This window comes from Desmodus rotundus, chromosome 9 (assembly GCF_022682495.2).
Source record: "Desmodus rotundus isolate HL8 chromosome 9, HLdesRot8A.1, whole genome shotgun sequence".
Taxonomy (NCBI): domain Eukaryota; kingdom Metazoa; phylum Chordata; class Mammalia; order Chiroptera; family Phyllostomidae; genus Desmodus; species Desmodus rotundus.
The window spans coordinates 36,718,640-36,734,989 of record NC_071395.1 but is presented as its reverse complement, the minus strand read 5'-3'; the positions used below and the strand labels follow the sequence as shown (position 1 = coordinate 36,734,989).

General features: G+C 55.0%; 1 protein-coding gene across 1 annotated transcript in view; it reads right to left on the bottom strand.

Annotated features, from left to right (window-relative positions):
* HCN2 (hyperpolarization activated cyclic nucleotide gated potassium and sodium channel 2) overlaps nt 1–16,350 on the bottom strand; it is a 28,011-nt gene that overhangs the window by 10,252 nt on the left and 1,409 nt on the right. The window contains exons 2-5 of the mRNA XM_045202373.3: nt 7,465–7,888; nt 6,514–6,675; nt 5,264–5,482; nt 3,977–4,123 (exon numbers count right to left, since the gene is read on the bottom strand). Coding sequence (XP_045058308.2) covers nt 3,977–4,123; nt 5,264–5,482; nt 6,514–6,675; nt 7,465–7,888 — 952 coding nt within the window. The remainder of the gene's footprint in view (nt 1–3,976; nt 4,124–5,263; nt 5,483–6,513; nt 6,676–7,464; nt 7,889–16,350) is intronic.

The following is a 16,350-nucleotide window of genomic DNA, read 5'->3' as shown; positions in this document are numbered from 1 at the left end:
CAGGCTCTTCCATAGGTGGTGTTGAGACACCTGGGCAGACACATGCAAAAGCAAAGCGAAACTGGACCACTTGCTCACACCCTATACACAAGTAAACTCAAAGTGGATTAAAGACTTAAACATAAGACTCTGAAACCATAAAGTTCCTGGAGGAAAACGGGTGGTACACTCTTTGACATCGGTCTTAGCAATATCTTTTTGGGTAATGTCTCCTTGGCAAGGGAAACACAAGAAACACAAATGGGACTGCATCAAACTAAAGTGTTTGCACAGTGAAGGAAACCTCCCGCAAAATGAAAAGGTGACCTAGTGAAGGTGAAAAAATATTCACAAACGATACCTTTGACAAGGTATTGATATCCCAAATACATGAGAAAATAAACAAAAGAAAAACAAAAAAGAAACAAAAAATATGCAAGGAACTCATGCAACTGAACACTGAAAAATAAATAAGTGAAGAAATAAATAACCAGACAATCCACTTAACAAGTGGACAGAGGACATAAATAGCCATGTCTTCCAAGAGGACGTGCAGGTGGCCGACAGACACGTGAAAAGAAGCTCAACATCACTAAACGTCAGAGAAATGCAAATTAAAATCGCAGGTGGCAATGAGCTACCACCTCACACCTGTCAGAATGGCTATTATCGGGGTGGAGGGGTGGGGAGAAAATGCAGACAACTGTAATTGAACAATAAAAACAAGCAAACAGACAAGAATGGCTATTATTGAAAAGATACCAAAATATAAGTGCTGGCAAGGACGTGGAGAAGAGGGAACCCTTGTGCACTGTTGGTGCGAACGCAGACTGGTGCAGCCACTGTAGAAACAGTACGGAGGTTTCTCAAATAATTAAAAATAGAGTTGCCATAAGACCTAGCAATCTCACTTCTGGGTATTTATCCAAAGAAAACAAACACCAATTTGAAAAGACACATGCACCTCTGTGTTCATTGCAGCATGGTTTACAATAGCCAGGATATGGAAACAACCTAGGTGTCCATTCATGGATGAATGGATATAGGAGAGGCACATACGTACAATGAAATATTACTCAGTAATAAAAAGAACGAAATCTTGCCACCTGCAACAACATGGATGGACATGTACGTCCGTGAGTATTATGGTATTATGGGTGCTATGCTAAGTAACATAAGTCAGGTAAAGAAAGAGAAATACGGTATTGCCTAACTTATATGTGGAATCTGAAACAAAACGAACCAAAATAGAAGCAGAACTATAGATATTGAGAACAAGCTGATAGTTGCCCAGGGGGAGGGTGTAGGGAATGGGGATAAGAAAGTAAATGAAACTATAGAGGCATTAGAAGGAAACACGGGTGAATTCTACTTTAAGCTGCGTGTGTACAACAAGCCTGCATTACACATCTGTATCACACACACAGCAGGTAGGTAGTGTGGCCTACTGTGTACAGAAAGCGTACACGGAGCTCCCGCTGTACACAACATAAAAACCCCCCAAGTCAAAAAGGAGAAAACAAAGTCAGCAAAGCTAAAGGCCAGTGGCCATTGGGATAGAAATGTGTATGTCAAAGAGGTGAAGTCCTCCACAGGTACACACTTCCTACCCAAATCCCCAGAAGACCGAAAGCTCTGGAGAAGAACTAGCAGAAGTTACGGACAGTTCACAGAAAGAGGAACACAAGTAAAACAGCCCCTGAGCACACAGACGGGCAGTACGCCTGAGGCTGCCGGCAGATGCACTGGTGGTGTGCTGGGTGTGTACTCCCCAGCTGCGAACAGGGGTCCCTCAAGGAGCTGCTGGGTGTGCAGCAGAGTGCAGGCCCCTAGCCCTCCGCCCCGCCGGGTGCCAGGTGTGCCTCCTGCAGAGGCACGAGCAAAACCGCCAAGACAGGGCACCTGGGCTGCACCCACGGGGTCCAGGAAAAGGGGAGGAGGGCCGGCATGGGGCATAGTTTTGGGCATGCCTTTGTTTAGGGGTTGGCCAAAAACTTCATTTTGTTTTTTTCCATAAAATAAAAAACACATTTTTTACTTTCACTAATAACTTTATTGATTTGGATATTTTGACTATCTGAGCTAGCTCCCGCATGGTATAATGTTGATTGTTCTCAATTAATGTCTACATTTGATTGCTATCAACTTCAACTGTTCTACCTGCCCGTGGAGCATCGCCCAGAAAGAAATCTCCAGCACAAAGCTTCGCAAGCTGCTTTTGACACACTCGATCAGTCACAGCACCTTCTCCGTACACTGAACAAATCTTTTTTTTCTGTTGCATTTTTACCTTTCTTGAAATAATAAAGCATAATATACCAAAAATGTTGCTTACTTTCTTCCATCTTCAATATTAGAATGGCTACACAAAAATTCATCAGTTTTGATGGTTTTTTTAAATGCACGCTGATGACAGTTGTCACAACACAATGCAACAAAACTGTTCCAAATGAAGTTAAAGACAACTGAGCGCCACTAGAGCCATCTTATGGAGAAAAAAACCCAAACACACTTTTTTGTCAACCCAATATTTTAAAAAGAAAACAGAAGGATATAGCAGGAGAGAACTGGGGGGAAACACAGGATAGAAGCTGGAAACCCTCTAGATACATGTGGTTTTTAAAACTTGACTTTAGAACTGTGTACACTTTAAATGACTCTCTAATAGAGGCCGTCAGAGGCTGGGGACGGAGGGAGAAGCGACGGCTCATAGGCATAGGCGTCCCCTTGGGCTGCGGGGAACGCTGCGGGGTGGACAGTGATGGCGGCCGCACGACTCTGAATGTACCCTAACCCACCGAACTGTGTACGTTTTAGGGTCTGTGAGGTGAATTCCATCAATGAACGGATGAATGAAAGTATCAAATATGATTAAACATTCTCTATGACATGAACCACAGCACCTGTTTTCTAGGTGGCAGAGCGAGTGAACGGTTCCCCCGCCCCACAGCGCCCCTGGCCCTGAACACCGGGCCCCTTCCTTCCCACCCTCCTTAGCCTCGCCTCCCCATCCTTATCACCGTTCCTCAGGCTGCATGTCCCCTTTCCCTCCTCAGGGCCTTTTCCTGGCTGTACCCTCCACCTGGGACACCCACAGGCTCACACCGCCTCAAGAAGAAGCCCTCTCACCAGTCACCTCCCCACTCCCGCCCTTCCCGAAGCTCCTCCCTCTGGACCTCCCTAGGGCATGGCCCACAGACTTGCTCCATAACTGCTTGGGAAGTGTTGTGGGTTGAATCATGTCCCCCCAAAATAAATGTTGAAGTCCTGAACCCCTGGTCCCTGAGAATGTGACATTGTGTTGGACCAGGGTCTCCATAGGTGTCATTAGTTAAGATGGGATCGCACTGGAGTAGGGGGGCCCACATGCCATGACTGTCGTCCTTACCAGAAGAGGACAGACACACACAGGAAGATGGCTAGGCCATGCAAAGGCACAGGCAGAGATCAGGGTAACACACCTCTAAGCCCAGGGACACCAGTGACTGCTGGCTACACCAGAAGCCGGAAGAGGCAGGAAGGAGCCTCCGTAGAAAACACAGCCCTGTGACACCTTGATCTTGGACGTCTGGCCTCCAGAATGTGAGAGACTAAATTGCCGTTGTTCTGAGCTATCCAGTGTGTGAATATTCATCATGGTTGCCCCAGGAATCTTGCCCAATGTCACTGTGAGGGGCAGAACTGGGATTGATCGGACCACCCACCCTGGGCTGACGGGCTCCAGTTCCACCCTTCCTCTGCCCCACCCTCTGTCTACCAGACCCCAAACCGGGCACGTGGAATCACACAGAGGGTGCGGGGACTCAGGATGGCTGGGGCATCATGAGGGTGTGAAACTCAGAGGCTCATGCAGGGGCAGCTGGTGCTGTGTACAAGTCTAGCTTGAATCCTTCATGCTGTAGCTGGGCCAGCGCCTCCTCATTTCAGGAACTGGGAGCCCAGTAGCAGGGCTGTCTCAAATCCCACCCAACTCAGAGGGTCCCACAGCCTGGCTCACCTCCCGCAGGGGCCCGTTGAGCTCGCCCAGGATGCTGTCCTCATCGAACATCTTGCCCTGGTAGCGGTGCTCATAGTAGTCATGGATTTTCTGTCGGAAGTCGGCAGGCAACTTGTGGAAGGACATGTACTGCTCCACCTGCTTGTACTGTAAGGAGGAGCGAGGTGCAGGCAGGTCAGTAGCTGCTCAGGGAACCCCGGCCTCAGCCCAGAGGCGGGTTCCAGGCTTAGCCACAACCACAACAAACAGCGCACCCAGTTACATCTGAATTTCAGATCAACGGCAAACATGCTTAATGTGAGTAAATCCTGTGCAATACTTCGGACGTGCTTCTGCTAACAGAAGCTATTCCTTGTGTTCTGAATTGTATCTGGCATCCTTATCCCTGACAGATGCTGGACTCGCGTCTCAGAGGCCCCCAACTCTGCCTGTGACTCCGGCCCTCCTCCCCTAGGATCTTTCTACAAACCAGGGAATGTGGGCACCAGGCAGGGGTGCCAGGCCCGGCTGTCCCCAGGATGGCACCCCTGGGGTGCCCCAGCCCCACCCGGCCACAGCTGCCCTGAGCTCAGCGGAACCCGTGATGGTGGGTGGGTGGCAGCACCAGCTCATGTTTGGGTGCGAGGCTGTGGCTTCCGGACAGCCGGTGCACCTGGCACTGGGCCCAGCTGACCCAGCTGACCCGGCTAGTACTGCTGGGGGTGTTCTTGGCTACCCAGCCAGGGTCAGCCATCAAATAGCAGTTCAGAACAGACAGGGGCAGTGTGGGGGGCAGAGCAAGCTCATCCTTGGTCATTATAGAGGGAAACTGAAGCACAGGGGAGACATTAAGGGCAAACTCCAGAAAGGGGTGGCCTATGGGGCCAGCACCCACTCTCTCTCAGCCCTTTCCAGTCCCCTGGCCCTTGAATTACCCCATGGAGACTCCCGCAGCCCTGAAACCAGGTGCAAGCGACCAAACATCCTTGCTGCCCCAGAGCCCTTCCCCACGGACCTGGCTGACCAGCTTGTTCTTGAGTGACCCCAGTCCTCTGGGACCCTGCTCAGTGCCTTCCCGAGCCAGCCCAGCAACCCCGGCATGAGTTTACCTCCTGGAGAGGTCCCCCTGCATCCCCGTCCCCCAGGGAGCTCCCTGATGACACGTGGACTGGCCCTGCCCTGTTTGGACGCCATGGCTCCTGTCCCCCTCCTTGGCATGTGTCCCCTCCTGGCTCCAGACTTCCCTCTAGGGTCCTCACCCCTCTCCCACGTGGAGCTGGGGGAATGGTAAGGTAGGCGCCCCCAGACCTTTTCCTGGTACTGGCGCCTCGAGGAGTCCAGTGACTGGATGAGGGCAGTGGCGTGTCCGATGAACATGGCATAGCAGGTGGCTCCCACAATCATGCTCAGCATCGTCAGCCAGATGTCAGTCATGCTCTCAGGTGCCTGCCGACCATACCCGATGCAGAGCATGTGGCTCATGGCCTTGAAGAGTGCGAAGGAGTAGAGCTCGCTCCACGAGTGATTCTGCAAGGCCACGGGTGTGCAGGTGGGCAGGTGCTCACAGCCCCAGGGAACCCCTTGACCCCAAGGGCCCCACCTGCTTGTCCTCCCCCAGGCATCTGAGGTGGTGAGCTTCCTGTGTCCAGAGATAACCAAGAGAAACTAAGACTCAGACATGTAATGTGTGCACGTGTCACAGCCAGTCAGAGGCAGGGGCAGGTCTGGATCTGCCCTCCCCGCCCCCCCCCCCCCCAACTCCTGGAGAAACGGAGGATCAGCAGGAACAGCGTCTGGCTCTGGGTGCTCAGGAGCTCCCACCCCTTTGCAGCCTCTGATCAGAGTGTCTATAAGGCCCAGAGGATGTGAAAGTTCCAGGGACCCTGGGGATGGTGAGCTGAGGACACCGGAATCCGATCAGAGGGGCAGAGGGTGGAGGCGTCTGGCTGGACCAGGAGGACCCCCCGCCACCAACCCAGTCCTCAGTTGACCCTGCTAGGGGAGGGAGGTTAGGGCCCCATTCAGGAAACAGGACAGCATGCCCGGGTGTCCGGCCAGACAATGAGCTGCCTCAGCCGGACAGCTGTGCCAGGCGCCACGCGCGCGCCTGAGGATGTTCCATTTACTGCCTCTGGCCCATCAACTCCCTCCCCCCTCCCCTCCCCCTTTCTTCCTCCCTCTCCACTCCTGCCCCCACCCCGCTCCTGCCCAACTCTAAGTGTATCCCAACCCCACATGCTCCAGAGGGACCCAAGACTCTTTTCCTAATCATCAGCATCTGAGCCAGGTAGGAAGTGGTGACTGGGTCTCCACAGATTGTCTCTTATGGCCCACGTTCCCATTTGTCTTTTGAATAAATTATGTGCATAAGAAAGTGGACTCAATCGCAAAAAAACCAGTAAGCAGATGATACTATGTCTGTGTGACAAAAGTTGTCATAGTCACCTCAATGATCAAGATGCTGCCTGTTTATGGTCCCAGAGGGGCGCTACCCTAGGACCTGGGTTGGAGGCCGCCAGGTGGGGCGGAGCCCAGGTGGGCGTGGGCGGGGCGCTCACCACCATGCCGTTGATCGACACCCAGCAGTTGCGAGGGAAGTCCTGCAGCATGGGCACCAGGAACTGCAGGCAGCCGTCCCAGTGGCACAGCAGCAGCATCATGCTGATGAGGTTGCAGATGCGCATGACCGCACTCGCCAGGTCGTAGGTCATGTGGAAAATCTGGGGCGTGGCGGGCGCGTGAGGTAAAAAGGGGCCCCGCCCCCTCCAGCGGGACCCAAATCCCTTACCAGCATCCCCCACTCCCCCCCCCCCCCCAGGCCCTGCTACCTTTCTGGTTAATGAAATGTCCTGAAGGACAGCACGTGGCCCCTGCCCAGCTTGGTGCCTCGGATAACCCCTACTCCCTTCTCCCAAGACCATTCTTCCTTCCTACAGCCCTGTCCCCGTCTGCTCCCCCGCCCCGCCCCCCCGCAGGGCCTTGTCGCTGCTCTGGAAATTGGGGTGACATCGCTCAGATTGGGCAGCTCAGGGGTGGTCCTGAATTGAGGGGACAGGGGCATGAATTTGCTTTCCTGAGCCTCAGTTTCCCTATTGCCAATGGAGTTGTGGATTCCTCCTCTTACGGGGCAGAATGAAGGAAAGGGGCGCAATGTGTCAAGGGTTCACACTGTGTTCTCCGTGAGCCCAGTCACCGCTCCGCCCCACACCATGCTCAAGTTCTACTCCCTATGATACAGGTCCTTCACTGCAGCTTTTGTGACCCCACCCGGAGCCCCCTCAGGACCCCTCTCCTGTACCAGTAGCCTCCTTGTGGCCCCGCCCCTGGACCCTCAAAACCCCACCCTGAGTCTCCCATCATGGCCCAGCCTGGTTGGTCCTGGTATCCTTACAGCCCCGCCCCTGCAGCCATGACCATGCCCACAACCCCCTCAAGCCCCACCCCTGCAGCAGTGGCTCCTCCCACAATGCCCTTAGGCCCCGCCCATGCAGCCCCTTTTGCACCCTCACCTCCTCCCACTGGTGAATGTAGCGGATGAGACGGGACAGGCGAAGCAGCCGCAGCAGACTGAGGATCTTGGTGAAGCGCACAATGCGCAGAGCTCGTGCTGTCTTGTAGACCTCGGAGTCGATGCCTTTCTCCACAATGAGGAAGATATAGTCCACGGGAATGGAGGACACGAAGTCCACCACGAACCATGTGCGCAGGTATTTTTTCTTGATCTTCTCGGGGTCCAGGATGATCTCCGTGTTGTCCTCAATCACAATGCCCGTGCGGAAGTTCAGCACCAGGTCCATGAGGAAGAACGTATCCGAGACCACGTTAAACACAATCCACGGGGCCGTGGTCTCGTCCTTGAAGAAGGTGATGCCCACCGGGATGATGATGAGGTTTCCCACCATGAAAAGCAGCATGGTGAAGTCCCAGTAGAACCTGGGGGGAGGTGTGGGCATCAGCCCCAGAGCCCTCACCCACGCCACACACTCTGCCACACGTGTGTCCCCACTGTGCACACGAGCCTTCGAGGCCCAGCCCAGATTTCTCCTCCCACAAATTCAATCTGAGACTTTGGCCCCAGGTCATGACTACTGTGGACTCTGCCTCCAGGAAGTCCTCCCACCTACCTCCAGACAGAACCTCACAGCCTGCTGGGCTCCCCAGCCTGGACTTTACCGCTGACCCAGTTCTAATCTTCCCTTCGTGAAGAAGTTCCAGACCTCACAGAACCTAAGAGGTTGCTCAAAATTTGATTAAATGTTTCCTTGACCAAAAAGACCCAATGTGCCTGGCATAAGTGTGCAGTCCGAGAGATAAGAAAGGGGGAGACAAGCAGAGAGGAGCCAGGGTGGTGGGGAGTGGGGTAGGTGTTGGAGGGAGGAGCATGTGTGGCGGGTTCAGTGGGGGCACCAGGCACTGGAGAGTGCAGGGCAGGAACTGGGCATGGCAGCTTGACATCTGGGGGTACAGGGCACCAACTCCTCCATCCTGAGCAATGGGGTGTCCATGCGGAGCACTGGCTATAGTGCCCTTTCAGGAAGCACCCTTGCGGGTCCCAGACAGGGAAGCAGCAGGGGTGCCAGTCCAGCAGGGAGAAAGAGGACAGGCCAGGTGGGGCCAGAGTGGGGGGCTGAGACTGTGGGAGCAACCTGAGCGATGGGGCAGACATTTAATGTGATAAATATGCCTTAAAAAGTCATGATAGGCGCCTTCCACTCCCAAATAGAAGATCCCAAAGTCAATTCCTAAATTCCACCCAGAAAGGGCTCTCAGAAAAAGGTCTGTCCATTTGAAGAATCCCTATTGATGGCCAGGCCTGGTGTTCTGGACAAAGTATCCATGAGGATACACAGACACAGTGAAAGGCCACATGGGAAAATTGCGGCCCCACAACAATCAAGAAAATGTGAATCGAAACCACTCTGAGGGAGAACTGCCAGTTCCTCAAAAAGTTAAACTGAGTCGCCATACGATGCAGCAACCCACCCTTAGGTGCGCACCCAGAGGATCGAAAGCGAGGACTCAGACAGGTGCTGGTGCTCCCATACTCACAGCATCACAGTGCATAAAGCCCAGCAGGTGGAGCAACCCAAATGTCCACCGATGAATGAGTGTGGTCCCTCCACACAATGGAACATCACTCAGCCATGAAAAGGAGCGAAGCTCTGACACCTGCTACAACGTGGCTGGACCTTGAACACATGGCGCTCAGTGAGAGACGCCAGACGCAAGAGACCACACAGGGTGTGGTTCCAATTACGTGACATGTCCAGAACAGACACATCCCCAGAGACAGGAAGTGGGTTCCTGGTTGCCAGGGGCTGAGGAGTTTCTGTTTTGGAAAATGATAATGTTCTGGACATGGATGGGGTGATGGGCACACAACACGCTGTGACTGTACTTAATGTCACTCAATTGTACACTTGGCCCCAGAGTGTACCAAAGTTTATGTTTTATGTATATGTCAGCATTATAAATGAAAGAACCATGAAGTCTGGGGGTCTCAGCGATAAGCAGACACCCCAGATCAGGGGTCTGAGCCCACACCTGCAGTCTAGATTTAGGCAAAGGGTGACCTCAAATTTTACACAGAGATTATTTGACTTTGCCTTTAATGCTGAGGAAAGAGCACCCACCCCCAGATGACATCAACCCTTTCAGGTGTCTCAGGTCTTCAAGCCCCAGGCAGGTGTGTGCCGGGCTCTCCCATAGGATGAGTCCCCACCTCATCATGGCCAGAGTCCCCATGTCCACTCGGGGAAGGTTCCGTGCCATGTATGTGGGACATTGCCTGGGAGGACCCTCAAAGCCTGCAACTCCGTGGGCTCCTCCCAGATGGACAAAAGAAGAGACTGAGGTTCCCAGTGGCTGGGGGGACTTGCCCAAGCTAGCACACATAATAAACAGCTGTAAGCCCCAGCACTGGCTTGGCTGCGGTAAGCTCCCTATTTTGGTAGCTGCTGTAAATTGGCTCCTTCCTGATGGCACTGTGAGAGCTATTAACACCATGCCTGCCGGCTGGCGTTCCACTCCAGGAACTTGATCTCAAGGAAACTGTCCAAGGGAAAGAGAAAAAAATTAAAAAGGTATTTACACCAACATATTCACAATAGCTCAGCCTGCGAGAGCCAAAGGCTGGAAGGATCCCAACGTCTAACACTGGTGGCAGCGGCCAGGCCTGGCTGACGTGCAACCCTGCCCGCTGGCAGACGTGACTTTGGGCGAGTCCTTCCAGCCCTTGGGAACCTCGGTCTCTTCTGTCCGTCCAGGAGGAGCCCAGGCAGTGGCAGCCTCTGAGGGTCCTCCCAGGCGCTGTCCCGCCCACCTGTGATGGAACCTTCTCTAAGTGGACATGGGGACTCTGGCCATGATGGGGAGGGGACTGGTCCTATGGGAGAGCCCCGGACAAATCTACCTGGGGTGGGGATGAAGACCTCGAGAGAAGTAAAAGGGCCCTGGGGGCGGGTATTCAGGGCAAAATCAAATGACTGCTAGAAATTCCAGACCATCTCTTGCCTGAATCTAGACAAGGTATGGGGCTCAGGCCCCTACTCTGGGGCATCTACTCACCCTTGAGAGCCCAGGGCTCAGCACCCAATGGACCTGGGGGGCAGCCCCCTGCATGCTGCCTCCAGTCTCCACTCCCAGTACCCAGAGCATTTGCGACAGAGCTCCTAATCCTGCCCCACCCTGTCTGGAATGAGACCTGCACCCCCCATTTTCGGGCACACACCCTGGTACGTGGCAAGCAAGAAAGAGTAACTGAGAAGGCCAGGGGGCCTAGAAACTATCTAAATGGTCCCAGAGCATGAGGGCACCCTTATTTACTCCCCTTGTTATTGAACTTAGTAGGGTGACACTGGGTAACAGGATTACACAGGTCTCGGGCACACGGTTCCACAACACGTCATCTGTGCGCTGTATTGCGGGTTCCCCACCCCAGCTCAAGTCTCCTTCCATCGTCATTTATCCCCCCACACCCCCCACCCTGGGAATCCCCATACTGTCGTCCAGGTCCCTGAGTTTTCACTCTCTTTTTCTCCTCAGTCGCTCCACACTCACCTGCTGCAACAAGGGCATCCTTGACAGGTGACTTCGCAGACATTCTCTCCTTTTATTCTTGGGTAGGAGTGGGGACAGGGGCCACACTTACCCACTGACAGGCCAGAGAGGTGGCTCAGCCAGAGGGTTGGGGCAAGGAACTGAGACCCAGGCGTGCCACCGCCAGGGCCTGTCCTCTGTCTACTGCCCCGCTGTCTGAGGACTCACCCTGCAGGCCCCGAGCCCCAGCCCTGTCACATGCTGTGCGCTGTCCTTCCATTGGGTGATGTCCCCGGGGCTTATGGAGCGTTGGAGTAGAGGGCAGGGGACTGAGGAGGGGATGGTGGGCAGGACAACACAGTGCCGTGCATAGGACATCTCACCTGCTCCAACTAGGGTGCCCTCAAACTGCCCTGGGCCCTCAACCCTTACCTTCTCCAGCCAGCCTTGTGCCCCCAAGGGGAAACTGGGTAGAGGAACTGGGTGGAGGGTAGAGGAATCCAGGGTATCTGCCCCAGCACCCCTACTTTTTCCTCACCCTGCCCGCCCCCTTGGGCTGTGTAGTGTGGGGCTAATCGTTCTCCTTCTCTGAGCCCCAATGCCTCATCGCCCAATCCCAGCAGCCCCTTCCTCACTGGGCACCCCAGGGGCCACCAGGAGACAGGGACTACTGGGGCATCATCGGGCAGCCAGCAGGGGCAGGCACATGGTCAGTCCTCAACTACCCAGCATCTTCAGTGACCACAATTACATCCTGTGCTCTAAAATCTTCCCTAACAAATAACAATGGGGCCCTTACCCGCCCCAGACCCTGGCTGCTCCATCCAGGAGGGGAGAGGGTGGACTGGCCTATTCATACCTTGTTCATGGAGAGAAAAGCAGGCCAGAAAGACTCAGGGATGAGGACAGAGGGTGTCTCAGGGAGCAGAGGGCTCAGCAGCAATGACCCCTGGCCCCCAGGCCCAGGCTCCTCAGCTCCAGTGCCCTGTAGACGGGAGAGAGCCTGGAACCCTCTCCCAGGGACACCCACAAGGGCTGGTGACTGCAGTGGGGACCTGGCAGCTGCCACCACCACGAGCTCAGTCCTCTTCTAGCTGCTGCCCAGCTGTTCTCTTGGCTGGGACAGAGAGACCAAGGCACAGCAAGTGTTAAGTGACAGGACCCAGGCGGCAGCAGGAGCTTGGCTGAGGCCTCACAGCTGCTGGTCGGGGACATGATGGACAAGGCAGCTGGCTCCCCCGCCTCCAGCATGCGAGAATCCAGAAGCCAGAGAATTACAGATCTGGCAAATCTGAGGGATTAGGGGCCAGGTCAGTGATTAAAGGTGAGCAGGGGATAGAGGATTAAGGGCCTGATCCCTCAGATGTAGTTACAGAGAGGCGAGTGTCAGGGATTAGGAAAGGGAGATTCCTGTTGGGGAAGATGCTGGATCCCCAGTTTATCCCATGACAGGGCAGACTATGGGGTCAATGGCGTGCCAGGCCCTGTGACGCACAGTGAGTGACCAGACAGACCAGCCCTCCCGCAGAGCCCCCAGCTCAGGCAGCGAGACAGGTGTCCCACACAAACAGATCAATGAAAGGGATGTCTCAGAGGTGCCACTTCAGCCAGAGTGGTCAAGGAGGACTTCTTAAAGGTGGTGGCACTTGAATGGACAGTGGAGAAGGAGTCCCTTGGTGGCGTGTGGGAGGCCTTGCACCCCAGAAGAGGGAGCAGCAAGTGCAAGGGTCCTGTGGCTGCATTGGGGTTTCCCCTTTCAAGGTTGGCTGGGTAGCCTGGGGCTGGAGCAGGAGTAAAGGAAGTGAGAGGAGATGGTGGGAGGGGGCAGGAGCTGGGCTCTGCGGGGCCTCGGGACTCTGGCCAGGGGAGGTTTTATGTGAGGGGGAAATAGGGACACATGTGTACCTTGAGATGCCCTACTGGCAGCCAGGCCAGAAAGTAGGCAGAGGGTGGCATCCAGGGAGGAGGTAGGGTGACTTGTGCCAGCTGGACTTGGGGTGGACATGCTGATGGGGGAAAGTGTAGCAGGGTCTGGCCTGAGGAAGTGAATGGCTGAGGAAGGGACTCCCACCCCGAGAGCATCCCCCTGGGAAGGTTTGGGGATTTGAGATTTTTAAAGAAGAGAATTTGGGGACCAGAGATTTGAAATTCTAGCTGAGGGCCCTGGAGCAAGGAGAGATGCTTTCACCAGCCCCAGCCCTGATCCCGTCATAAGGACCATGGAGCTCACGTCCTCCCAGCTTGGGGTGGCCTGGGCCTCAGTCCTCCCACCTGGGAAATGGGTTTTTCCAGCGACCCCCCCCCCCACTCCAAGTACCTTCATGGTTGTCTGGAGCCAGGGAAGCCATCGCCCCCTCCCAACTCTGGATAATGTGGGGTTTATTTCTGTAAGCTAATGCAGGGATTTGCAGAGAGCCCCCCATCCTCATCTCTTGCTGATCCTCTGGACCATGGGGGGCAAGGGATAGGGGCCTCCAGTCCTGTGGGGTTCTTCAGGCCAGGCTCCTCTACCACCACAGTCTGGGGGACCCCAGAGGAGGTGATGCAGAAACAGGTCAGCATCCACAGGTCCTGGCTTTGTACAAAGTTGTCTGAGAGCCAGGAAAGGGGCCAATTCATCTCCTTCTTCTCATGCCAGGCCCTCCAGCGGCGGACAGTTCAGAAACACTGAACTGAAACTCGGGAGCAGCAGGAAAGACTCAAGTCAAACCTCAGAGGCACATAGACTTAAGAATAGGATGAAAGGCAGCAAGGAAGCCACTTGCCCAAACTGTCTCTAGGGAGATGAGGACTCTGCCCCCAGGCCAGAGCTCCCCTAAACCTGCTCAGCACCCGAGTGTGCCCCTCAGTGGGTTCAGAGACATCCTGGGCACCCACTGTGACAGACCTCTACAGACCCTCATGCCCATGGCAGGGGGGCTGAGGGGCAAGTAGGCAACACCAGTGAAAAGGCAGCTTCCGAGCATCTGAGCAGCAGACACAAAAGAGATGGGAAACAGCAGGGCGCTTGTGCTGAACGGGGCTCTGGGGGAAGCGGCTTGTGAACTGGGAGTTGAAAATCAGAAGCACTGGGGTGAAGACATGTGTGGCAGGGGGACCAGCTTGTACAAAGGCTGTCACTCTGCAGGAAGGAGAGGAGAGAGGTGCGAGATTTGAGGCCTGGAGAGATGCTGGCACAGCTGTGAAAGTCAGACACCCACTTCCCCTTGTACCATCACATCACATTTGGACAAACTGAGCAGGCAGTGCCACAGAGGACTCAAGGTGGCACAGGGGCTTGCAGCACACACCCTCCACAGTAAGGTCTCAGTTGGGTCCCCTCCCTCCTGCAGAACTCTGCAAATGCCCTCCCCCCTGGATGCTCCACAGCAGCCCTTGCAGAACGAGGCCCAGCCAGGGCTGTCCCAGTTCACCTCACAGTATCTGTCCCGTTCTCGATGCCAGGCGGGTTCCAGGCCTGTGTGCATGGGTGGGCTCCACTGGCAAGCAACAGAGTCATAGCTCAAGGAAGTGGAGACTCCGTGGCACTAGGTGGGGGCTTTGGGGGCTGGACAGCAGCCTCCACTTCATCACCCCACTTTCCCCCTTATTCGGAACAGTGTGTGGACATGGACACCGATGGGGATGGTGTCTGCATTGTGGGTGTTGGAGGACACAAGGAAGCAGCAGTGGAAAAGTGGGTCCAGAAAGACCCCTCCCCACTGTTCTGTGAACGGCTCTTATAAAACACACATATGCAAACTTAGAGAGAACCCACGGTGCACCTTCACGTGCCCCCAATATCTTGAACAAGCCCTGAAATGCCTTTTCCTCCCATGTCCTCTCGGCCTGTGCAGGATGTGGCCAGAGACCAGACTGCCTAGAGGTCAAGACTGTGGACACAGGGGCCAGCCGGCCCAGGTGTGAATGTCTGCTCTGCCCCTGGCTAGCTGTGTGGCTTTGAGCAAGTGACTTTACCTCTCTGTACCCTGCCTTTCTCGAGTGTAAATGCAGGTGGCTGCAGCACCCACCGCACAGTGGACATGAGGTTTGAACCGGTGTTTGTAAGGTGCCCCACAGCGCCTGCCCAGGCAGTGCTCAGGAAGCATTGCTCTGGTCACATGCTTGAGGTCTGTCTCCATCTCGAATGAGAAGGGTCTAGAAGGGGCAGAGTTCCCAAAGCTTGGGAGTTGTAGAGGTCCTGCTACACCCCAGCTGGGCAATAGCCTACATTTTTCGGTTTAACTGTTGCTCCCCTAGTCCCAGCTACAGGCCACCTCCCCACCGCCCACTCATCCTATTTTACAATTCATCTGACCAGCCCAGACCTCATGGCCTGCCCACGACCCACAGGCAACTGTGCTCAAGGGGCACAGGATGGGGAGGCCCCTCCCAGCACCCCTCAGCCAAGCCCCGCTCTGCCCCTTCTGCAAGGAAGAGAGAGCCTAGGGCCACCCACGTGCTGGAGGGAATAGGGGGACGGTTACTTTCTGCAGCCATCTCCCCCTGACCTCCATGTCTCCGATGTACCTTCCCAGGCAGATGGCACCAGCTCCCTGTTTGACAGACTGGAACATGACCCTCCACAGCCAAGACCCAGGCTCTCCCAGCTTGTACCATCCACACAGGCATACTGAACCCCAATGCAGGTCGGGACCATTCAGATGCATCCCATCTTGGTTGCCCCTCAGCGCCCTCCCCTTCCTCCCCAGTCTCTCTCAAAACTCAAGTCACTGATCAAGGCTGCATTCACCTCCCAGGGAAAGTCTGAGGGGTGAGGAGTTGAAATCCTCGACTTTCTTCGAGCCTTGTCTTGGACTTGTGTATCCCTGAGTCTCATTTTCCCCAGCTGCCAAGTGGAGACCCCGGACATGGCAGCAGAAGATGGGTGGGTGGGGAGGGCTGGGAAGGGCTGGGGTGGAAGAACCTCTGTGCTGCGAGATCTAGCGGACTCAGAGCAGCGGCTGGGATGCTGTCCGTGGTGCTGAAATATCGCCCGTCCTAAGAGCCCGGGCTGGGCGTCCTGGATGCGTCCCACATGGACTCCACTCAAATACACAAAACCTCATACACATCGCGCATACAATTTATAAACACTTCCCACCTGTGCACACCCATCCGGGCACACGCACACGTACCCCGTCTTCCTCTAACACATACCAGCGACCCACCACGCAGAAACACCCCTAGGAACACGCTCCTCCCCATTACTCCTCCCATGCCCCAAGACCCCCGCTCCCCGCAGTCACATGCTCGTGATCGCACACACAATCTGCAGTGATTGCACTGTCCACACTCACAAGCCACGGAGCGCTCGCCCAGGAACAAGAAGGGCAATAATACAGGTCTTGTGGGGTGGACCTAAGCTTCCTCTTGGC